At 44.7% G+C, this 20,464-nt stretch overlaps 1 protein-coding gene across 1 annotated transcript in view; it reads left to right on the top strand.

The window, feature by feature from the left end:
- Positions 1-1,688: 1,688 nt before the first annotated feature.
- The window catches only part of CRYBG1 (crystallin beta-gamma domain containing 1), a 47,160-nt gene continuing 28,384 nt past the window's right edge, over positions 1,689-20,464 (top strand). Inside the window, exons 1-6 of the mRNA XM_080807269.1 lie at positions 1,689-3,463; positions 7,890-10,227; positions 13,231-13,278; positions 13,368-13,486; positions 15,198-15,363; positions 17,804-17,943. Of these exons, the coding sequence (XP_080663395.1) occupies positions 2,775-3,463; positions 7,890-10,227; positions 13,231-13,278; positions 13,368-13,486; positions 15,198-15,363; positions 17,804-17,943 (3,500 nt within the window). The 5' untranslated portion in view covers positions 1,689-2,774. The remainder of the gene's footprint in view (positions 3,464-7,889; positions 10,228-13,230; positions 13,279-13,367; positions 13,487-15,197; positions 15,364-17,803; positions 17,944-20,464) is intronic.

Below are 20,464 nucleotides of genomic sequence, written 5' to 3'. Positions count from 1 at the left end.
TTTTAAATCTTTGAAAAAAAAAAAAAAGAATTACCTGTTACACAGTCGGCCGGGGCTGTCTCAATAAATGCTTATTGACCATGTTAATTTCCAGGTTTATCTTACTGTCCTTCCTATTTCCCACCAGTTCCAAAGTCCACTGGCGGCATAAAACTCAAAGGAAATGGAGCTGCTTTGCACAGTGATTCAGGAATCTCTCTGTAAACAGTCAATATTGTAAAAACTGCCCTGAATGTTCACCTTCCAGGAAAGGGGGGGCGGGGCGGGGCTCAAGCTAGCTCCTAAGTTTTAAGTGGCAGAGGTGATTCTTACGTTATTGTAGCCCCACGCGTGGTCCCGGTTGCAGTGGGTTCGTTGCCCTGAGCACGCCGCCTTCCCTTAGTCGCCCAGGCCGGGCGAGCGGCCGAAGCTCCCACCCTCACCTGGGGCTGCTCCCTTCCCTTCCTGCCGGCCCCCCGCCCTCACCTACCCCTTCCGGCACCCGCAAACCCCGGCGCACCGCGGCGCCCATTGGCGGGTTTGCTTTTGTTGACAAGCTCGGAGCGGCCCCCGCTTCTGGCGCGGGCCCCAGGTGGTGGCCTTTGGCTCCAGGCTATGCAAGTGGTGCGCGTTTTTCCCCTTCCCGGAACCTGAGCGGAACGACGCGGGCGGCCCAGATCCCTTCCCGCGGGTGGTTCGGCTTCCCGGGCTCGCGCCTGAAGCCCTGCGGGGCGGGGAGGGACGGGCCGCCGGCTGAGGTCGGCGTGGGCAGAGCCAGGTGCGCTGCCGTCGCTCTGCGCCTCCCGGACCCGAGGGGCGGCTGTGCGCACGTGGTCGCCCTCCACCTTCGCCCTCCTTCCTGCAGGTACTCCCTGTAAGCGCACTGCTGGGAACTCCCCGCGGGCGCGCGGCCCGTCGGGTGAGCCGCAGAGCGGCGGGACCAGCGGGCGTTTGAAAGCCCGCGTGCTTCTCCCATTGGAGGAGTGCGGGCCCGGCCCTCCCGGGGTGGCCACCCGCGCGCCCTGGGTCTCCAATCCTGGTTTTCTGGAGTTTTCCATTTGCAATTGTGTTATACCCAGGTGGCTTCTTTCTGTTCTAGAGAAGAGTACTAGAACTTCCTACTCGTTTTCCACTCTTCCTACAAAAGGAAAGGGCGGTGTTTCAAAACCACAACAAAAAAAAAAACCCTCTCCTTTACGGTACTTTAGGGGCGCCTGCGTGGCTCAGCCCTTTGAGCGTCTGACTTGGGCCCAGGTGGTGAGCTGGGGTTCTGGGATCAGCCCAGCGTGGAGCCCCCCCTCCCCCGCTCAGCGGGGAGTCTTCTTGTTCCTCTCCCTCTGCTCTTCTCTCCCCCTCCTACTCCTGTCCTTTCTCTCTCAATTAAGTAAAATCTTTAAGATACTTTAGTATGTTTACTGCTGCCTTGTAGTCACACATGACTGTTTTGAAATTGCATCTTTATTGAGAAAGAAGGTAAAAAGCAAAAGCTGGAGAGACCTGGGAATTGTTGATTTTGTATATATGATTATTTGGACCTTCTGAATTTTCCTTTAAAACACAAGAGTTGTAACAGGTGTTTCTTTAAAACACAAGAGTTAAAGAAAATGTTATTTTCTTTAAAACACAAGAGTGTTTCTTTAAAACACAAGAGTTAAAGAAAATGTTATTCCAAGTAGCGCCTAACATAGATGGGACTTAAGAAAAATGTGAAAATCTAACTTTATTTTGTTGGAATAAACGTAACAAAAACACACTCCCTGATTTTCAGTTAGACTGGCTTGCTACCATTTTGGCTTGTAGGTCTGCAATGCGCTTACTAAGGAGGGGGAAAACCAGATTCTCACAGTTTCTTTCCCCCAACCCTTTTTGTTTTCTAGTCCAGAGCACAACCCCCAGAAGAAAACAAAAGGAAGCCAGTTTTGGGGAAGCTTGGCAATCTGTTCACGGCTGGAAGGAGAAGGACCAGCAGAAACGGGTTAGAGAGTCCCACCAGTTCCAGTGCCAAATCAGTGTCTCCCAAAGATGTAACCTCTTCCAGACCCCCAGAGAGAGAGAATAAGAGTAAACCTCAGGGCGGCCAACCAAAGCAGAAAGACACGTGCGAGGAGGGTTCCCCGCAGGAGCAGCCCCGGGAGTCGGAGGAGCGCTCCGAGACCCGCGAGCAGGTGGCCCCCCCTGACGCCGAGCTGTCACCTTGCACGAGCAGCCGCGCAGCGGCGGCGGCTGTGCAGCAGTGCCATGAACGTGATTCACTCCAATTAGAACCTCTGGAGGCAGAGGGAGAGTCTTTCCCAGGTGCCACCACCGCTGCCAAGCAGCTGCATTCCTCACTTGAGAATTCCTCGGGGCAAGGCAGCGCAGAGACGCTGGCCGGCAGTCCGGGGGAGGACGCTGCACCGGGCGCTGGCTGCGAGCAGGAGACAGCCCAGGGCGCGAGGGCTGTGCCGAGGTCGCCCACCGGGGAGCGGCCCGCGGGGGGGCTAGGCGAGGCCTCTGACAGAGCCCCCCGTGTGTGCGCCGGGGCAGACTCTCTGGAGCCCCAAAACGCGTACAGCCTGCCCTCCGAGGACGCGTCGGCTCCGCCAGGGGACCCTCCGGCGGAGCGCGAGGGGCACTGTTCCGACGCGGCGCAGGCAGACGGCCAAGCGGGGCCCCGAGGGCGACAGTGCCGGCCCGGCGCCCACCCCGCCACCGTGTTAACTTTGGACATCTACTTGAGCAAGACTGAGGCGGCCCAAGGGGACGAGCCGGGCGCGATTCCTCCGGGGGCGGAAGATTGCGGCGATTCTGAGGACATGGAGAAGAGGTCGGGCGGCCGCAGGTCGGGCAGGCGGAGAAGGTCGCAGAAGTCCACCGACTCCCCCGGGCCGGACACGGCGCTGCCGGACAGCGCGGGCAGGGACGACGCGGTGTTCGACTACGAGGTGGCGCCAAACGCGGCCACGGAGAACGGCTCCGCGGAAAAGAAAGTGAAATCTCCGCGGGCGGCCCCCGACGGGGGCGTTGCCTCCGCAGCGGGAGCCGAGTCCAAGTCCAGCCCCGGGTCCAGGGGGCCGCTCCGCGGGGAGTCGGAGCGAGGCAAACAGCCGCCGCCCGCCTCGTCCCCCACCAAGAGGAGGGGCAAGAGCCGCGTCCCCGAGGCCGCGCCCACCTCGCCGGCCGGCGGCCCTCGGGCTCCCGCCAAGGAGTCCCCCCCGAAGAGGGCGCCAGCGCCGGATCCCCCCGCCAAGGGCAACGCGGGGGACAACGGGGAGGAGGCGGCCCGGGTCATCCCCCGCGAGCTCACCGTCAAGAGCAGCTCGCTGCTGCCGGAGATCAAGCCCGAGCACAAGAGGGGCCCGTTCCCCAACCACTTCGACAGCCGGGGAGAAGGAAGTCGAAGCAAAGAGCCGGGCAGATCGGCCGGTGGTTCAGACGCGGACGGCTTGAAGCCCAGGCACCATTTCGGGGTGGGCAGGTCGACGGTGACCACTAAAGTGACCCTGTAAGTAGCCGCGGACCGGGGCCTGGGCGCGCTGTGGGTGTCGGCAGACGTTCTGGGTGGTGTTTCTGGGGGGCTCCGGGGTCTTTGCATCTGTGGCAGAACTAACTGTGCACCGAGTTTCCCCTCAGTGTTGAAACGGAGGTGGTGAAGGGCTGGTTAGCACAGCTGGAGATGACGCTTCGGGAGCCTCGTGAATTGCTGTTCTGATAGAATGTTTAAGTTGAATGAATGTAACAATCTCTTGAGGCTCAGTGTTTACATCAGCCATGGAAAGAGGACCGACTGGCCTGACTTGAGCTAATCCTTTATTCAAAACGTAAAACACCAGCATTCCTGGATAGGGCATTCTGGAAACACCTACGCCGTGAATTTGAAAACATGGAGCAAAACCGCTTAATTTCAGTCTGACCCGATAGTAGCTTTGATATGGGTGCGTTTTAGAGAATTCACAGAACTTTTTCTGGAACTTAGGGCAGCTTACAGATTGTTTTCTAACTCCCCTCCTTGTTTAGGAGGTTAGTGACATTTTTGCCCCCAGGTTGAAGAGGAATTCTTTAGTTACTGAAATGAAGGGAGAGCAGTGTTCTTACTGGGGGACTTTGTTCAATGAAAGAACATTGGAAGAATCAAGCTCAGCAACTGACTAACTACCTGCTGTTAAATTCACTGATTTTTTTTCCCCCAAATATTTACTGAGTGACTTCTGTGCATGGTGTTGTGCCAGGAACTATGCGGGAAAACTCAGACTATGACTCAGTATATTGCCCTTGAGAAGTTTATGGCCCACTCTGGCTTGCAAAAGCAAGAGAAAGAACCGTCTGAGCTGATGGCTGAGGGAACTCCTGAGTGGGTTATCAGCTGTAAAGTCTGGGAAGTGCAAAGCAGGAGAAATCGCTGTCGGCTTTTTGGAGCTGGGCTTCTGCCCTGATGCTGAATGCGGTGTGTATAGGAGGATGGGGTAGGGAGGGCTCTCTGTAAAACTCAAAATCCTCTCCCCTTCCCATACTCTCTCATTCCCCCACCCCCCAGCTAGTGCCCGTGCAAAAGGACTATCGAAACTGCTTTTTCCTACATTTGCGCATTTATTAAAAGAGCCGGTATTTTCCCAGCATTTTGATTCTTAAACCGAATGGTTTCATCCCATTTGAGTTCTTGGGTAAGTAAGCTTTAGAGTAGGAGGTCTGGTAAACACTTGAGGGAGAACCTGCTTAATGAGTAATGTGAGCTACCGCCCCAGCTGCCAACCCGGAGACCTTTGATAAAGTCACCTATTTATTCTGCAACGGCAGTGTCAGAGAAGAAACCAGAGTGAATGATGCCCATTATTTGAAGAAGGCCAGTGTGACTGAACATTCAGACCTCGAGTGTGAGCTTAGAGAAACGTTGCTGTGGAGCACTGAGAGGACGCTTTCCCTGCCTTGCAAGCAGAGCACGCCAGTGGAAAAACCAGAAATGTTGCAAGGAGGAGGGTAAACAAACCTGGGAAGTGATCTTATAATGAAACTCTTCATGTGCCGTTTTGGGCACAAGAACTAAATCAAATGTCTTCTTCTCTGTGCCGATTATTTCCTACCTAAAATTTTCCCTTTGCAAGGCATTTGGTTTAATTGTGTTTTCCACAGGGCCTCGCACTTGGTGAATTGGCCAACTCCTGAAATGGGAAATCAATTCCTTCTAGCTTTTTTCTGTTTGATGGATTTTTTTCCCCAGATTTTTTTTCCCTCTGATTGTATTTCAAGAAAAAATGTTATCAGATGATTTTTTAAAAACAATTTGCATCTGATGTTTTAGTTAAACTTATGTTATACTCCCTGAGAAAGGATTATATAGCAGAGAGTTTCTTGATGCTGTTAGAAAAATTTTGTCTTCAGTTCTGTACCAAGGATTGAATGTTGAGATTCTTAACAATGGTATGTTTAGGATAAGGAGAATTCTCCTCTCCTAGCCATGGCTTTTTAGACACCAGATTATTTCCCCTCTCATATTATAATAAAGGTATTAAACATGAATTATAGAAGCCTTCCTTTTAATCAGTTTGAGCTAGGTTAATTGTAGTGACTCTTGGTAGCAGAACTTAATAGCACAGAAAGTTTGGTTGTAAAATATATTTTGATCTTGGTGTAAATCTTTAATGTGCAGATGTGTTTCCTGTCCTTAAGGTAGGTTGTTGGCTAACCTTTGGTGTTTTCCATTTACATCACAAGATATACTTTGATGTTTGTTTCTTGAGCTGATTAGTGAGAATTTTTAAAAGGTGTATTTACTGGTATGTGAACATCCTTCATTAGCTGATGGCATTTGTAAGCTCTCCATTTCTACTCCACTGGTTTTAGAATTTAATCTTCAAGGTAGTGTATGTAAATTAATTTTCCTTTTAAATTTAAGCTAGGGGCCCTCCATGGCGAAGCCTATCTATCTTATGGAGATGCTGGGGAAAGCAATGCCTAAGAAAAATTCATGAGAGTATATCAAATTAAGTATTTAAATCAAATTCAAAAAAAAAAAGTAAAAATCTAAATTCCTAATGCCGTGTTTGGGAAGGACTTCTCAAGTCTTTTCAGTCTACTCATTTTATCCAGAAGAGAAAGGTGTCTCACCCAAAGTCATATTTCTTGTTCCTTCAAAAGGCTCCTCTTTCTTGAAGGTCAATGAATCTCATGCTGGCAGCAGCATGAGATTTCTGTGTGGCTCTACTTTTCATTATCAAGGTGGCCTCCAAAGTCTGTTTGCTTCATCTTACAGATCTCCTGCTAATTCATTGACTTCTTGAATAGGTAAAGCTGGAAAGGACCAGAATTGGTCTCTGAGGTCTGGGGACACAGGAGCAGTCAGGAGCATAGCCTCTGAAACCAGGACACCTGGTTTCAAACCCTGGCCCTGTCACTCACTGGGTGTATGACTTCTGGCAAATTACCTGCATTTTCTAGGCTTCAGCTTCCTCCTCTTAAACGAGAACATATAAAATAGTACATTAGGCAAGCGGAGTGTTTATCAAGTGTGTGTCAATCCGTGATTGTTAGTGGTTATTATCTCTTCATTTCAGAAACCACTAGGCCTATGGTTTAGACATTTTTTTGTGTTTAGACTTGGAGCCCATTCTTCTGGGAAGGCTTATATAAAAGTGATATATGAAACAGAGAACTAGAAGTGCTTCTGCTTAAAAGGAGGGTGGCTGGCCCCAGATCCAACCCTCTGTCTCTATTGTCCACACTGCAGCTGAAGAGAACCCCAAGAATTGCTTCAGCCATTCCTTGGGGAAGGTAGGCGGTGGGGAGAGGACCAGCTCTATTCTAAACTATCTACGTTGTTTTTTCAGGTAGAGAAGGTAGCAAGTCCAGTGAGTTAACTTGACCAAGCTCACATAGATAATCAGTGTAAGGACCAGGGCTGGTGAATGTCATACAGAGAACATTTTGTTTCTTAGAAAGAGAACAGTACATACATTCAAAGATTTATGATTTCCATTGGGGGTAATAACCAAGAAATATTAGAGTTTCTCTCTAGAGTGAGGGGAGACTCCCTTTGTCCCCCAAAAGGTGACAAAACCAACAATTGAGCAACTGATAAGTAAATTATGGTACATCTATATGATGAAAATTTTATGCAGACATTATGAAAAACTTCAAATTTTAGTAACTTGAAAATGTGAAAAATGTGAAATACAAGATTAAGTAATCTTTTTTTTTTTAAAGACAAGATCTGAAACTCTGTGAACAGAATAATTCCTATTCTGTTTAAAGTACTTTACTATGCACACAAGAAGACTGAATTATACTAAACTATTAACAGGGAGATTATCTGAGTCATAAGAGTATGAGTGATTCTTCATTTTTATTTTTTCCAAATGTTCTGTAGTGAACACACTTACATAATCAGAGTAAACTTACATAAAGGAAGATGAAGGGGATGAAATATCCAAAGAGGTAAATAACAGATAAATATTTTTAAAATCTAGACTTCTGAAATAATATTTAAAATTGTAAAAATACACAATTGATGTTTGGGGAGATCATTTACATATTTAAAATAAGGGAGTACATTAAATATATAAATTCAGTCTAATGTTCTTCAAGCCCTAGGATGTCTTCTAACTCTAGTGGTTGAGCCCTGTGCTCACATTAATTAGGGACTTGATAAGTTTGCTAACCTCCCATCTCTCGATTTTCTTAGCTATATAATTTTCTCATCTATCATATAGAATCTATCTATCTATCTATCTATCTATCTCATCTATCATATAGAAGCGAAACATCCACTAAAAACAGTTGAAAGTGTATTTAGGATGGTTTTAAAATAGTCTCATAAAAAAATGTTACTTAACAGAAGGCTGTTGGCTTTTCATAGTAATAAGCGTTTTGTAATGAATTGGTATGTTCACTTTTTAAAACTAGGTCAATAACTTTATCTCACTGCTCTATTTTTGCAGCCCAGCCAAGCCCAAACATGTGGAACTAAATCTTAAAACTCCCAAGAATTCTGAAAGTTTGGGAAATGAGCATAATCCATTTAGCCAGCCAGTTCATAAAGGAAACACTGCCAACAAGATCTCCTTATTTGAAAACAAACGGGCCACCAGTAGCCCAAAATATGCTGACATTCGAAGCACAAGGAACCCTCCTGCCTGTAATAAGACCTTTGTCGGGAGGGCGAAGCTGAATTTAGCCAAAAAAGCCAAAGAGATGGAGCAATCGGAAAAGAAAGGCACAGCGAATAGTCACCAGAATGGTACGCTGGCGAAGGAGAGCTCGCCAGAACACAAAGTGACGGAGGAGGAGATCCCACCAGCCGCCGGGAGCCCCAGCACAGGGGGGGTGGAGGGCGAGCCTACCGACGGTCAAGCTCTCGGTGCTCCGCTTACCCAGGATGATAGAGCAGAAGTGCAGACAGAGGCAGGCTGCCCTTCCAAAGTGGTGGTTACTGCCCTGATTCCTGCCAAGGACCACAAGCCCTTAGGAGAGGGTGACTCAACGGCTGCAGACACCAAAAGGCTTGCCCTCGAAAATATGACTGATCTGGCGCAGGACATTCCCGCTGTTCTTGATACCAAAGATTCCCCTCCAACAGCCAGACCAAAGCCACAGGATACATTTTCTGACTCACAGCCCCCAGCTGAGTCATCTAACGGGCCTTCTCGCTCACAGCCCGCACCCGGAGACGCATGTGTTCAAGCTCCCGGAAGCAACGTTCCATGCACCCATGTAGAAGTGTCAGAAAACCATCACGGATGTGTTCTGCCTGTGCCACATAAGAATGAGGAGAGAGTGCTGCCCTCCAGACTTGCAGGGGGAGGAGAGGGAGAGGCCGCAAGCCCTGCTCAGTGCACAGAGCACAGCCCGGAAGCTGGGGGAACCGAACGTCCATCCAAGGTGCTGGTCCAGGTCCGGTCCTTTGTGCTCCCCGTGGAGAGCACCCAGGATGTGGGCTCCCAGATCATCTCAGAGAGCTCCGAAGTTAGAGAAGCACAGCTGCCAAGCTGTCACAACGATGACCTTGAAGTGGTTTCTGTTGCAAGCTGTGCTCCCCAGAAAGCAGAAGGGCTGGGTGGCGAGAGCACGGCTCCCGAACACATTCATTGCAAAGAGGAACAAGCAGCAAAATCTGGCCCGCATGTCGTGCTGCCAGAATCAGAGAAAACTCTGGCTATCCAGGCTCAAAGTCAGGGTGACCGGAAACCCCTGAAGGCTGACCCCGGCCCTGTCAGCTTGCCTGGGAGCAGAAACCCTCTAGAAACTCCCCAAAGGCCGGATCAAAATGTTGTGAATGGCCAGGCCAGCCCAGCCAGTCTTTTGAACATGTCTGCGGGTAGTGATGACAGTGTATTTGATTCTTCATCGGATATGGAAAAATTCACCGAAATTATCAAAAACATGGACAGCACTGTCTGTGTGCCTCAGAAGAGAAAGAAGGCCAGGGTGCCCAACTCACCTGCCCCTCCCTTTGTCATGCCTCCGATTCATGAGGACAATTTAGAAAAAGTGTTAGATCCCAACGTGTTTACCTTTGGTCTGGGGAAGAAGAAGGAAAGCCAGCCAGAAATGTCACCGGCTTTACATCTGATGCAGAACCTTTACACAAAACCCAACCTGAGGCCCAAACGCACATCCACCGAGCAGAGTATCCTCTTCAAGTCCCTGTATACTAACGGGAAAGACGACCCTTCCACGGCTCCGGAGACAAACGACAAAGAGAACAAAGATGTCCCCAACGGCGGAATTAAGAGATCGAGGCTAGAGAAGAGCGCACTCTTCTCCAGCCTGCTGCCTACTTCACCACAAGACAAGATCTTTTCTCCCTCTGTGACATCAGTCAGTACCATGACCACGTCTTTCGGCGCTCCTCACAACACTTCTCTTTCTCGGGCTTCCGCGTTACCGCCCAGGGCGGAGGGGGCCCCCCCCTGCGGTGCAGACCTAGAGCAGCCAAACCTTCCCCCCAGCAACGGAAAGGTCTTCAATTTTGACTCCACAGATGCGGCTCCTTCGGGCTTGAAAAGCACAAGCTACATGGAGAGATACCTGTCCAAAGAGGAAACCAAAGAAGACCTGGGTTCACGAAGCAACCCACACTTGCCAGAAACCCAGCTTTCTGAATTTTCTAAACTAAAGAACAGTGATGATCCGGAAAAGGCTAATCGTGTCGGAAGCGTTCTTAAGCCCAACTTGCCAAACTATGGAAATAGCGACACGGACTTCATGGGTCTTTTCAAATCTAGCCGGTTTGACCCCAACGTGTCTTTTTCTGCCATGTCCTTATCAGATACGACCGTAAGTAGCAACATATTTTACCATTTATGGGAGGGGTATTTATAAAATGAGAGGAGAGAGGTGTGATGAGCAACTCATGTTCTTTTAAGTGGTTGTGCATGTGAATGATAGTTTTCTATTCATTGATCACATGAAAACCTACAATGTGTATAAAGGATTGGTAGCCGCTAAGAAGAAAGGTACTAAGATTTCTGTCTTCAAGGCATTAGTGCTCTAGCAGGGAAAACAGGCTACACATATTTTAAGGCTTATGAATTTATATGTTGTATTCTGAAAGGTGTAGGTAAGGTACCTTGAGAGTTCAGAGACAGGCAAGTTGTTTTTTCTTACCTAGTTCTGTGTAAAAATGCTCAGTGCTCTGCTTAGAAATTTGAAGATCTGTAAATGTTCTTCATTTTATTCAGAAAAGCCCCACCAAGAAATCTTACTCCTAACCCTTCTCTTGTGATGTTAAGATTCACTCTTTCTTTCTATAAGTAACATTAGATGATTATCCCATGTAATTCAGGAAATCATTTATCTTTACTTGGAAGTTTCGTCAGGGAAACTGTTTTTCCTACCAAACTGTTTTTCCTACCTTTAATATTTTAGAGAGGGCAGCAACATATGACTTTGAGGAACAGTTATGATTTCTCCATCCTCTTTCATCCGAATTCCGGTTGTTTTCTCTACTGAGTTTTTGGTATGAATTGCGTATCTTTCTGTTACCAAGCATGATGCTCAAGGGGAGGGAGGATGATGTATGAGGCAGGTAGAGTATAAGTTCTAGAGCACAGCTCTGCTGGCCCCCAAACAGGAGTGGGCCTCTGTATTCCTGTTGCCCACGCTGTGAACTAGGCTGTCTGGCCAGTGTAGACCATCTTGTCTCATAGTATAATCTGCCAGAAGATACCGTGCCCTCTTCTTCATTTGAATGGGTACTGTAGCGTGTTTCTGTTTGTTGTGTGGGCTTTGGCTCAAGCCTAGCATAGAATACCATTTTGGAAGCTCTTTTGAAATGTATGGTTGGGTGTCCAGAGGAAGTTCAGATCCCCCTTTTCAAAAATGTTCAAACTTTTGGGTCTCAGGACACCTTTATATTTAAAAATTATTGAGGTCCCCAAAGAGCTTTTGTTCACATGAGTTGTGCCTGCTGGAATTGATTATCATAGAAGTTAACAGTAAGAAAACTGTAAAGCCTGAGAACACACAAGGACACCTTCCGTTAACCATCAGAACGGTGGTGTCATCACACATCCTGGGCTTTCTGGAACATTCCGCTGCACTCCTATGAGAGAAAGAGACTGAAAAGGGAAAATACCCTCTTCGTATGAGAAGAGTTTTGACCTCATTGACTTCCTGAAAGGTTCTTGGGGATCTTCCAAGGGCCCCAGAACCACACTTGGAGAACCACTGTGGTAAACAAACAAACCTGAATCAGCCCGTAGCACTCAGAAATCAGAAGATTTTTAGGTATTTCTCTTAAGCACAGAATTTCCACTGGCCTACTTTCCATTCCTTACAGCCTTCTTTTCTCTTTTTACTCATTCTTAGATCACTTCTCTTATCTGATAGCAGTTTGATGAGTCTGACAACAGAGTATACAGTTTCCCTATGGAATCTCTTGAAAAATCAAACCAAATGGAGTAAAAAGGAGAAACAAAGTATTTTCATACTTTTTCTAAGTGTTTTTATGGTTAAAAATTTTCATTTTTTGTTTTTCCATAGGTCTTGTGGGCTTTGTTTACTCTATGAGCATTCTGTCTTTATTGTCTTAATGTGAATTTTGTTTTAAATGTCTGGCCTTTTCTTCAGCTTATTTCACTTCTAATGTGCATATATAAATAAGTAGATGCCATTTTGATTTTTGATAGTGTTCTACTGAGGCCTTCCTGTCGTCTTTGGCCTGGTGCAAGAGTGATCAGGTCAAAGGCAGTCCTTAGAATAAGCATCCTGGTCAGCATTGAAAGTAGTCTGTATTGTATATTTTTTCATGTCTAATTACTATTTTTATTATGTTATGCATTTCTGGTTTTACTGGTCTTGTCAGGTGTTCTGAAAATGATTAGTTTTGGAACCATACAGAAATATATTTTGTCCTTCAAAAAGGGAGGATTAAGGATACTATGTGCAATATACATTGTGATACATACCACAAGCTCTCTTTTGTTTAAACTAATACTTGTGATATGATAGTAAGTTGTTACAAGACAATATTTATTGATTCATGTAACATTGATGTAGGTCCTTCTAGATACGTGATTAATACTTTATAATTTCTCTGTATTTGATATTATATAGAGATTGAATTATAATTTCTTTTTTTAAAGATTTTATTTATTTGAGAGAGAGAGAGTATGAGAAGGGAGAGGGTCAGAGAGAGAAGCAGACTCTATGCTGAGGAGGGAGCCCGATGCGGGACTCGATCCCAGGACTCCAGGATCATGACCTGAGCCGAAGGCAGTTGCTTAACCAACTGAGCCACCCAGGTGCCCCTGAATTATAATTTCTTAGCTGAATTCTTATTCTGTGCACTGATGTAAAACATAGATCTGACTCTTGGGCCCTGAATTTTTTAGACTGGTGGAAAATGAGGAAAAACTGAGGAGCTCCTGGGTGGCTCAGTTGTTTGTCTGACTCTTGATTTGGGGTCATGTTGTGGAATCAGGCCATGCATCAGGCTCCTAGCTGGGTGTGGAGCCTGCTTAAGATTCTCCCTCCTCCTCTGCCCCTCCCCCTGCTCGCTCTCTCTCCTCCTCCTTCCCTCCCTCCCTGTCTCTCTAAAAACAAACAAACAAACAAATCAGGAGAAATTGAAATAGCACATTTAGCTAGAGGAGAAAAACTGCTCTTAATATAACAGTGTGGACACAGAGAGAGCTTTAATATAGCTTTGGCACATATCAAGGTGGATTGTCTCAAAATCGATGAATTTTGAGGCAAATAAATAGATCGTGGGCAGAGAAACTCTGCAGAGTATTACACAAAGTTTAATTTGTTGTGTTTTTGTTCATCTGATTACAGACCCTCAGAGGAAGTCTTACAAATAAAATCAATCCCCGGCCTGGAAAGGTAAGATGATGGATGCTCTCTTTCTAGTCTGGATTTTATTTTGGTCTGATAACGTCCAACCATGTGCTGCCACTTTCATTTTCTTGTAGGTAGTGATCTTCAGGGACCCTGATGTCTCTGACGAGTGCATTGAAGTTTTCAGTGACGTTGAGGATTGCAGCTCTTGGAGCCTCTCCCCGGTGGTCATCGTCAAGGTCGTCAGAGGATGGTAAGACCGGTGCTTTGGGTTCCTGACTTTTAGAGGGTTTGTGTTCTACATTTCTAGTTACCTTTTTGGTCTTCAGTACTTATTTAAAATTAAGCCTTTAGTAATGTCAAGAGCAGAAAATACTAGTCTTAGGGGGTATTGCAAGAAATTCATGTCTAAGAAATTACATTTTTGAACTATGTTTCTGCTTTATAGAGACGATGCCCATTAATGCTAGAAAAGTCAGGTGTGTGCAGCAGTACAATTTTCTTTTCCCATATACCCCACATCACACTGGCCAGGACTACCAGAACTCCGAGTCCTCACGAACACTTCTGCTTTATGAATTTTCAGTGAGGTTGGGAAGAATTGCGCTAATCCTGTTGGTAGAATTTTCAGTGTTCTATGAGAAAAGACATTGTGAATGACTAACCTAAAATTTATTTTCCAGCTTCTCAGCAACTGATGGTTTTGATTAAAGAAACTGGTGAAAAAATGATTTACCAGCTTGACAGCTTCTGGGAAATACAAAGGAAGTTGAATTAAGAAAAGCCATTTTTAAAAAATCACTTATCTGGCATAAGCACTTATCTTTGATACCGATCTTGTTTGAGATAAAGAAGGCTGGGCTTTAGACATTTGTGGTTTAAAAAACTAGTAAGGCTTTTTTTGGTTGTTTTTGTCTTTTCCATCTGATTATACATGCGGCATCTTTCCTGTTAGGTTTTACATATTATAACGTTTTTCTATGTATTCAACACGTTCATCACGAAAATATAATTAGCTTTTGTTCTTAAAGACCAAAAATAACACTAAAAACAAATATTATATAAATTTTGTTTTTAATATAAGAGTGCTCTTTTTTTTTTTTTTAAGATTTTATTTCTTTATCAGAGAAAGAGAGGGAGAGAAGAGAGCAAGCAGGAGAAGCAGCAGAGGGAGAGGGAGAAGCGGCAGAGGGGGAGGGAGAAGCAGGCTTCCTGTTGAGTAGGGAGCCACATGTGGGACTCGATCCCAGAAGCCCAGGATCATGACCTGAACCAAAGGCAGATGTTTAACTGACTAAGCCACCCAGGCACCCCAGTGTTTTGTTTTTTTTTTCAACTTTTGTTGGCCTCTCTCTTGAAAGCATAAGCATCTAAGAGCAGCACTGTCATATATTGACATGAGATTTTCTTTAGTGTTTGGATGTTTGTTGTTGGGAAGGGTATTTTTAAAATGCTCTCCGTTAACATGCATATAGTTTTTTTTTGTATCAATATTTTATACCAATATATCCATTGATACAGTTCTAGAATATAAGTAAAATCCCTCTAGAAGTATTTTCTACACATATAGGGAGAAAAAAGAATTCTAGGAAAAGTCCACTTACCCAATGTATTACCATTGATAACTGTTCATGAACTGACCGTTGTATAGAACATCAGTGACTCTGCGATGTTCATATCGATACCAAAAGTTCTTTACAATCCTGATACAGTTTTTGGATTTTCAGAGGTTTAATTATGCTCAGTAAATTTAGAGAGAGTTTATATATTTTAATTGCTAGAGAATTGGCCGGTGTATATATGATAATTGGCCACAATATGTGAGAGAGAAAGAAGGAGAAGAGAAGGGGAAAAGGAGAGGGAAGAAGGGGACGGGGTAGGGGAGGCTATTAGCTAGAATATTCAATTCATCAAAACTTTTCTTACCAACACCAGCTAATAGTTTTGCTGTGTTTTACTCTTAGTTGGATTCTGTATGAGAAACCCAATTTCGAAGGGCACACCATCCCCTTAGAAGAAGGAGAATTGGAACTCTCTGGTCTCTGGGGTTTAGAAGATGTTTTGGAAAGAAATGAGGAGGCAGAGTCTACTAAGCCCGTGGTGATTGGTTCAATCAGACATGTGGTCCAGGTAGGTTATGGGAAAACCAGATTCAGTCAGCAAGTATTTATTGAATGCCGAGGATGATTCTTTCTTTGAGGGAAAAGTTCATGTTATGAAATAAGAGATTGGGAAAAATGTTCGATTGGTGCTCTATGGATATATTTTCAATAACTTCAGTGTTCGTACACTTGAATTAGAAAAGAAACATTCTGATTAGTCATTTTTTTCATAATAAATTTTGAAGGTTAATTTCTCACTCCTGTGCCCCATCCCCATCTCCAAAAATGTATTTTACTTAATAACCTGGTTTGGATGAATTCTATATGAACAGATTTTTCTTTTACTTTGTTTTTTGGTTGCTGTGTGAGTTCTGATTACCTTGAGCAGCTTATAGGAATTCTATTTTGGAAAAATAATCCCCAAAAAATCCAGTTGAAAGTTCAACTCTGGGGTTTCATGTGGGTTTAAAAACAGTAGGTACTTGAGGTCACTTTAAGGATTGGCTAAAATGTCTTGGTTCCTTATTTGTTGATGAAGAAGTTGTCTCTCTTTGTGTCTGTTGGGATTTGATGATTCTTCACCTTTAAAAATGTAGTTAATCGTATCTTCCAAGTGGAAGATTAAAACTCCATTCGTGTAACAGAGATGGGTGTTTGAGTGTAATAGGAAGAGAAGGAATGTTATGAAATGAGTGAGTAAGAATGAGTAACAGTTTTTGGCAGAGGAAAATGCCACTTGATTCTTAAGTCAACATTTCTGAGTGACTTCAGTGATCATTGGTATTCTAAATGACTTATCTTTTAATAGTTTTAAGTACATAATATGATAAACCTTACAGAAGACATGAGGGACACCATTTAAAATTGTCATAGTCAGTGTGCTAATTTCCCTGCACTCTTTATTTATTGCTTTACTAATATTGGTAATAAAGCAGTGTGTAAGCCCATCATCCCAATCTGCCATCATGAGATATCCTCTCTTAAATTTTCTGAATTCTCTGCTCTGTGCTGGCCATATTTCAGTCTGCTTTTTCTGTAGTTGTAATCATGATGATTGTGATAATCATGATAATCTCAGGGTTGTGAGTTCAAGCCCCGCACTGGGCTCTACCACTTAAGGAAAAAAACAAAACAAGACAAAAAACAAAAAACCTGTAGTTCTCAATCCTTTTTCTTTCTCCATACCCATTTCCCTGAAGATCACACTCCCTTTGGCCAACATCTCTTAGTGATGTATAACTGTATCAGATGCCGGTGGGTGGGGATTTAAAGGCACTTGGGAGGGTAGGGTAAGGGAAATGAAGCATGTTGGTAAAGAGGGGTCTCCTGTTTTGCCTGATAATAGCCATGTTTTTTTTTTAATAATAGCCATCTTAATGCAATTCATGCTTTTCATGTCACTACGTGGTTTGAGGTTTCCAAGAAATGATGTACCATCCTTTATTTTACCTTCTCTGTGCAACTTAAGGCTGTTTCTAGATTTGTTACTATTTTAAATAATATTATATGAACATTTAGGGGCATTTAATTGTAAATTGCTGATTTACTGGAGTGAATTTTTCTGAAAGGTGTCGTATTAAAGGATCAGGATACATTCCTGGTTCCTGATACATTATGATTTTTTTTTTAACTGATTATGTTTGTGGTTGCTTGAAATATGAACATAAATCACAACACATTGAAGGGGGTCACCTTTTTAGTTCATTAAATTTGTTCCTTTTGGTAATGGTTAAGAAAGCCTCCGCTGAACCCACCCAAGTGTAATTTCTTCTGTACCTCAGTGGACCTAGCTCAGCAAGATTTAAGTTCACTAAGTGTTTGACTAACACGTAGGGACTCAGCCAGCGGAGGCCTCTAGCGTGTCTGATGGGCAGGGCGAGCACGGCGGCGTGTTACACAGCATGGTACACGGAGCACGGTACAGGGATTTGTAAATCACCACAGATGTGTACCATTGCTCTCACAACTTAGACCAAACCAACATCTTAGAGATTTGGTCCACAGTCAAGGAGAGTTACCACAGGGGATTTATAGGCACAAAACAGCAGTTGAGAAAGGCCCCAAACGCAGCGCCTCTGTGCACTAGAGAGCCTCTGGACTTGGATGGCCATGTCTGACTAAAACAACTCAAACTCCAGTCACCAAGGAAAGCCAAACAGTTTTTTCAGTGAGGATGAGAGAAATAAATATGTTCCAGAACTCTAGTGAAATACACTTCTGGGGATTTTTGCTTGAATGTCACACTGCGCTCGATGGCTAAAGCAACACGGCTACCTCACAAGCCACATAGTCCTCTAAGTCGTGGCTGAAAACGGGGAAGGGGCAGATGGCAGGTGCTCTGTGAGCCGTATGTGTGTATTTAAAATTTGTTGTAATTACTCAAAAAGAAAGGATAATGAGCTTATTGTACAGTTAAGTACATGGTGTAATTATTAAATATGTGTACCTTTTTTTCTTTCTTTCTTCAGGATTACAGAGTTAGTCAGATTGACTTATTCACTGAACGGGAAGGGTTAGGGCTCCTGAATTCTTACTTTGATGACACTGAAGAGATGCAGGGATTTGGTATAATGCAGAAGACTTGTTCCATTAAAGTACACTGGGGCACGTAAGTATTTTGTTTCAAATACAACTTTTTTTTTTTAAATCTAGTTACTTATATGAGAGAGAGAGAGCAAGCACACAAAGGGAGAAGGAAGGGGAGAGCGAGAAGCAGGCTCCCCACTGAGCAGAGAGCCCGATGCAGGGCTCAATCCCAGGACCCCCAGATCATGACCTGAGCCAAAGGCAGACGCCCAGCCAACTGAGCCACCCAGGTGGCCCTCAAATACAGTTTTAGTGAAGCTTTTTTGGTGAGTGTCCTACTGGAAAGACTTAAGATACTCTGATCTGTGTCCTATTAAGTAGCTATTAACTAAAAGGTGGTGTTTTTTTTTTTTTTTCTCATAAGGCACATAAAATTCTGATTCTTTTGTACCTGAGTTCCTATGATTCAGCTCTCTTAGAAACAATAATGTTCTTGGGGGAAGTGCCGGGGAGGAAAAAACTGCATGTTTAGTGTTGGGATTTCCTTATCACAGAGGAACCTGATTCATACCGAGCTGAGTAACAGCTTTTACCTTCATGGTAATCCAAAGGAGGTAATCCAAAGCATGTGTTCCTGATATCTCACAAGGGACGGAGGCCAACACACGTGGTACTTTCCTTCCTTGAACATTTTCACACAATGCTGTCTAGAGCCCCTAGGACATTGGTTTCAGAAATTACAGGAAACTGCAAAAGTATTTTGAAGGAAGTGGGAATATCTGAGATGGGGGAGATCAGGACAGAAGGTGCAGGTGTCAGTCCTAAATACGGTGGTCTCTGAAGGGGAGTACCAAGCCCGGGGCAGCAAAAGACAGCCACTGGGGTGCCAGGAAAACACAAGGAAGTTTCTTCATATTTCATTTAAAATCTCCTCCTTTTATGATTTTATTTTTGTGCAAGTTTTCTGTTAAATTCATAATATATTATGTGATAGTATATATCCTTTATAAATATTCATATAGTCAGAGAAGGCTCAAAAGTTTTGTCAGTGGGCTGTGCATAAGATAATACCTGTGTTAATGTGTCAGAGGGAAAATACTACAAGAAACGTGAGTTAGAGAGAGGAATAGTGGTAGTGCCATTTTAGATAGGATGGCAGGAAAGGTCTCTGGTGACATTTTCAGTGGAGGCCTGGAGGAAGTGAGGGAGTCAGCCCTGAAGATGCCCGAGCGGGAGGGGCAGGGGGCAAGTCCCAGGCAGGAAGCGATTGCAAAGACCTGCTGGGTGTGTTTGGGGAACTGCTAGGAGGTCAAGGTGGCCAGACCGCAGTGAGCTAGGAGGATTGGGATGACAGAGAGGCCTCGTGGCAGGCCTTGGGAGGGATTTTAGACTACTCTGACATGGGGGATCACAGGAGGATTTTGATCTAACTTGTGCTCTGGAAAAATCACTCTCGCAACTCTGTAGAAAATAGACTGTAAAGAGGCAAGAGTGGAGGCAATGCAGTTATATAGGCTAGAGGTTGCGGTGGCTTAGACAGTGCTGGTGAGAGGTGGTCAGATGCCGGACACATTTTCCTGATAGAGCTGTCAAGTTTGCTGACAGACTGTATGTGAGGGGTGAGGGCCTGAGACCCTGGCGTTGATTGGGATGGAGAAAACAGTTTAGTTTTGAGAGGTGAAGTTGGACAGGCCAACTGTACATTCAGGTGAGGGGACAGGAAGATGACTGGGTACAGGGGACTGGAGTTCAGGAGGGAAGCTGGAGGTGAAAATTCAGGAGTGGGCAGCATGGAGAAGGTCTTTAAATCCTGTGCTGGACAGATCTCAAAGGGAGTAGGGAAGCCATCTGAGCCTTGGGCATGTTTATATTTGGTGGTTGAGAAGGAAAGGAGGAATCTAGACAAAGACAAGGGCTTCATCTCCTGCTGCCTTTAGTTTTTTTTCCACATCAAAGAGATTGGTATATTTTATTTCTTAATGTATTAATGTTAAATTGAGAAGGACCACTTTCTTTAAAAGAATGAGATGGGCATCTGCTATAATATGTTCATCTCGATGTCTGGAAGGCTTCATGACTCAGGCTTGGGCTCTGTCGAGGCATAAAGAGCTACACCTAAGTAACGTCTCTTACCTTTCTAGTGAGTTTAACTCCTCTCACAAGGTCCAGTCACAAACCTGCCACAGTGTCTGGTTTTTCATGGCTGTTCATTTCTGTTGCCATTAGGAATAATAGAAAGCTGGTTTGGATGTCAGTTCCAAGTTGGGGTCCTTGAACTTGGTTGGTTGGCTTTGGGAACAGGTCATTAGTACTTTTATAGATCTTCAAGGGGAGTCTTGATGGGTTGGGAGAATTCAACTGCTAGTAAACACCTGAGTTCATTTTGCTTCTTTTGACACATCGGTCCCCTGAACCGGTAGCCAAGAGGTCTTCGCTGTGTGAGGGACTCCGCTAGACTCCATTAGATTTATTCCAGGGCCTATTTATGTAATGGGGGTTAAACTCTTCTACACATACACACAAGAAGGGCATTGCTTGTCAAATTCTTTTTGGGAAAATGAGGAATTTCTAAAATTTTAAATTTAGAAGTCAAGGGACAGTTT

This window comes from Martes martes (genome assembly GCF_963455335.1).
Source record: "Martes martes genome assembly, chromosome: 6".
Classification (NCBI taxonomy): domain Eukaryota; kingdom Metazoa; phylum Chordata; class Mammalia; order Carnivora; family Mustelidae; genus Martes; species Martes martes.
This window is presented reverse-complemented; position numbering and strand designations above follow the sequence as displayed.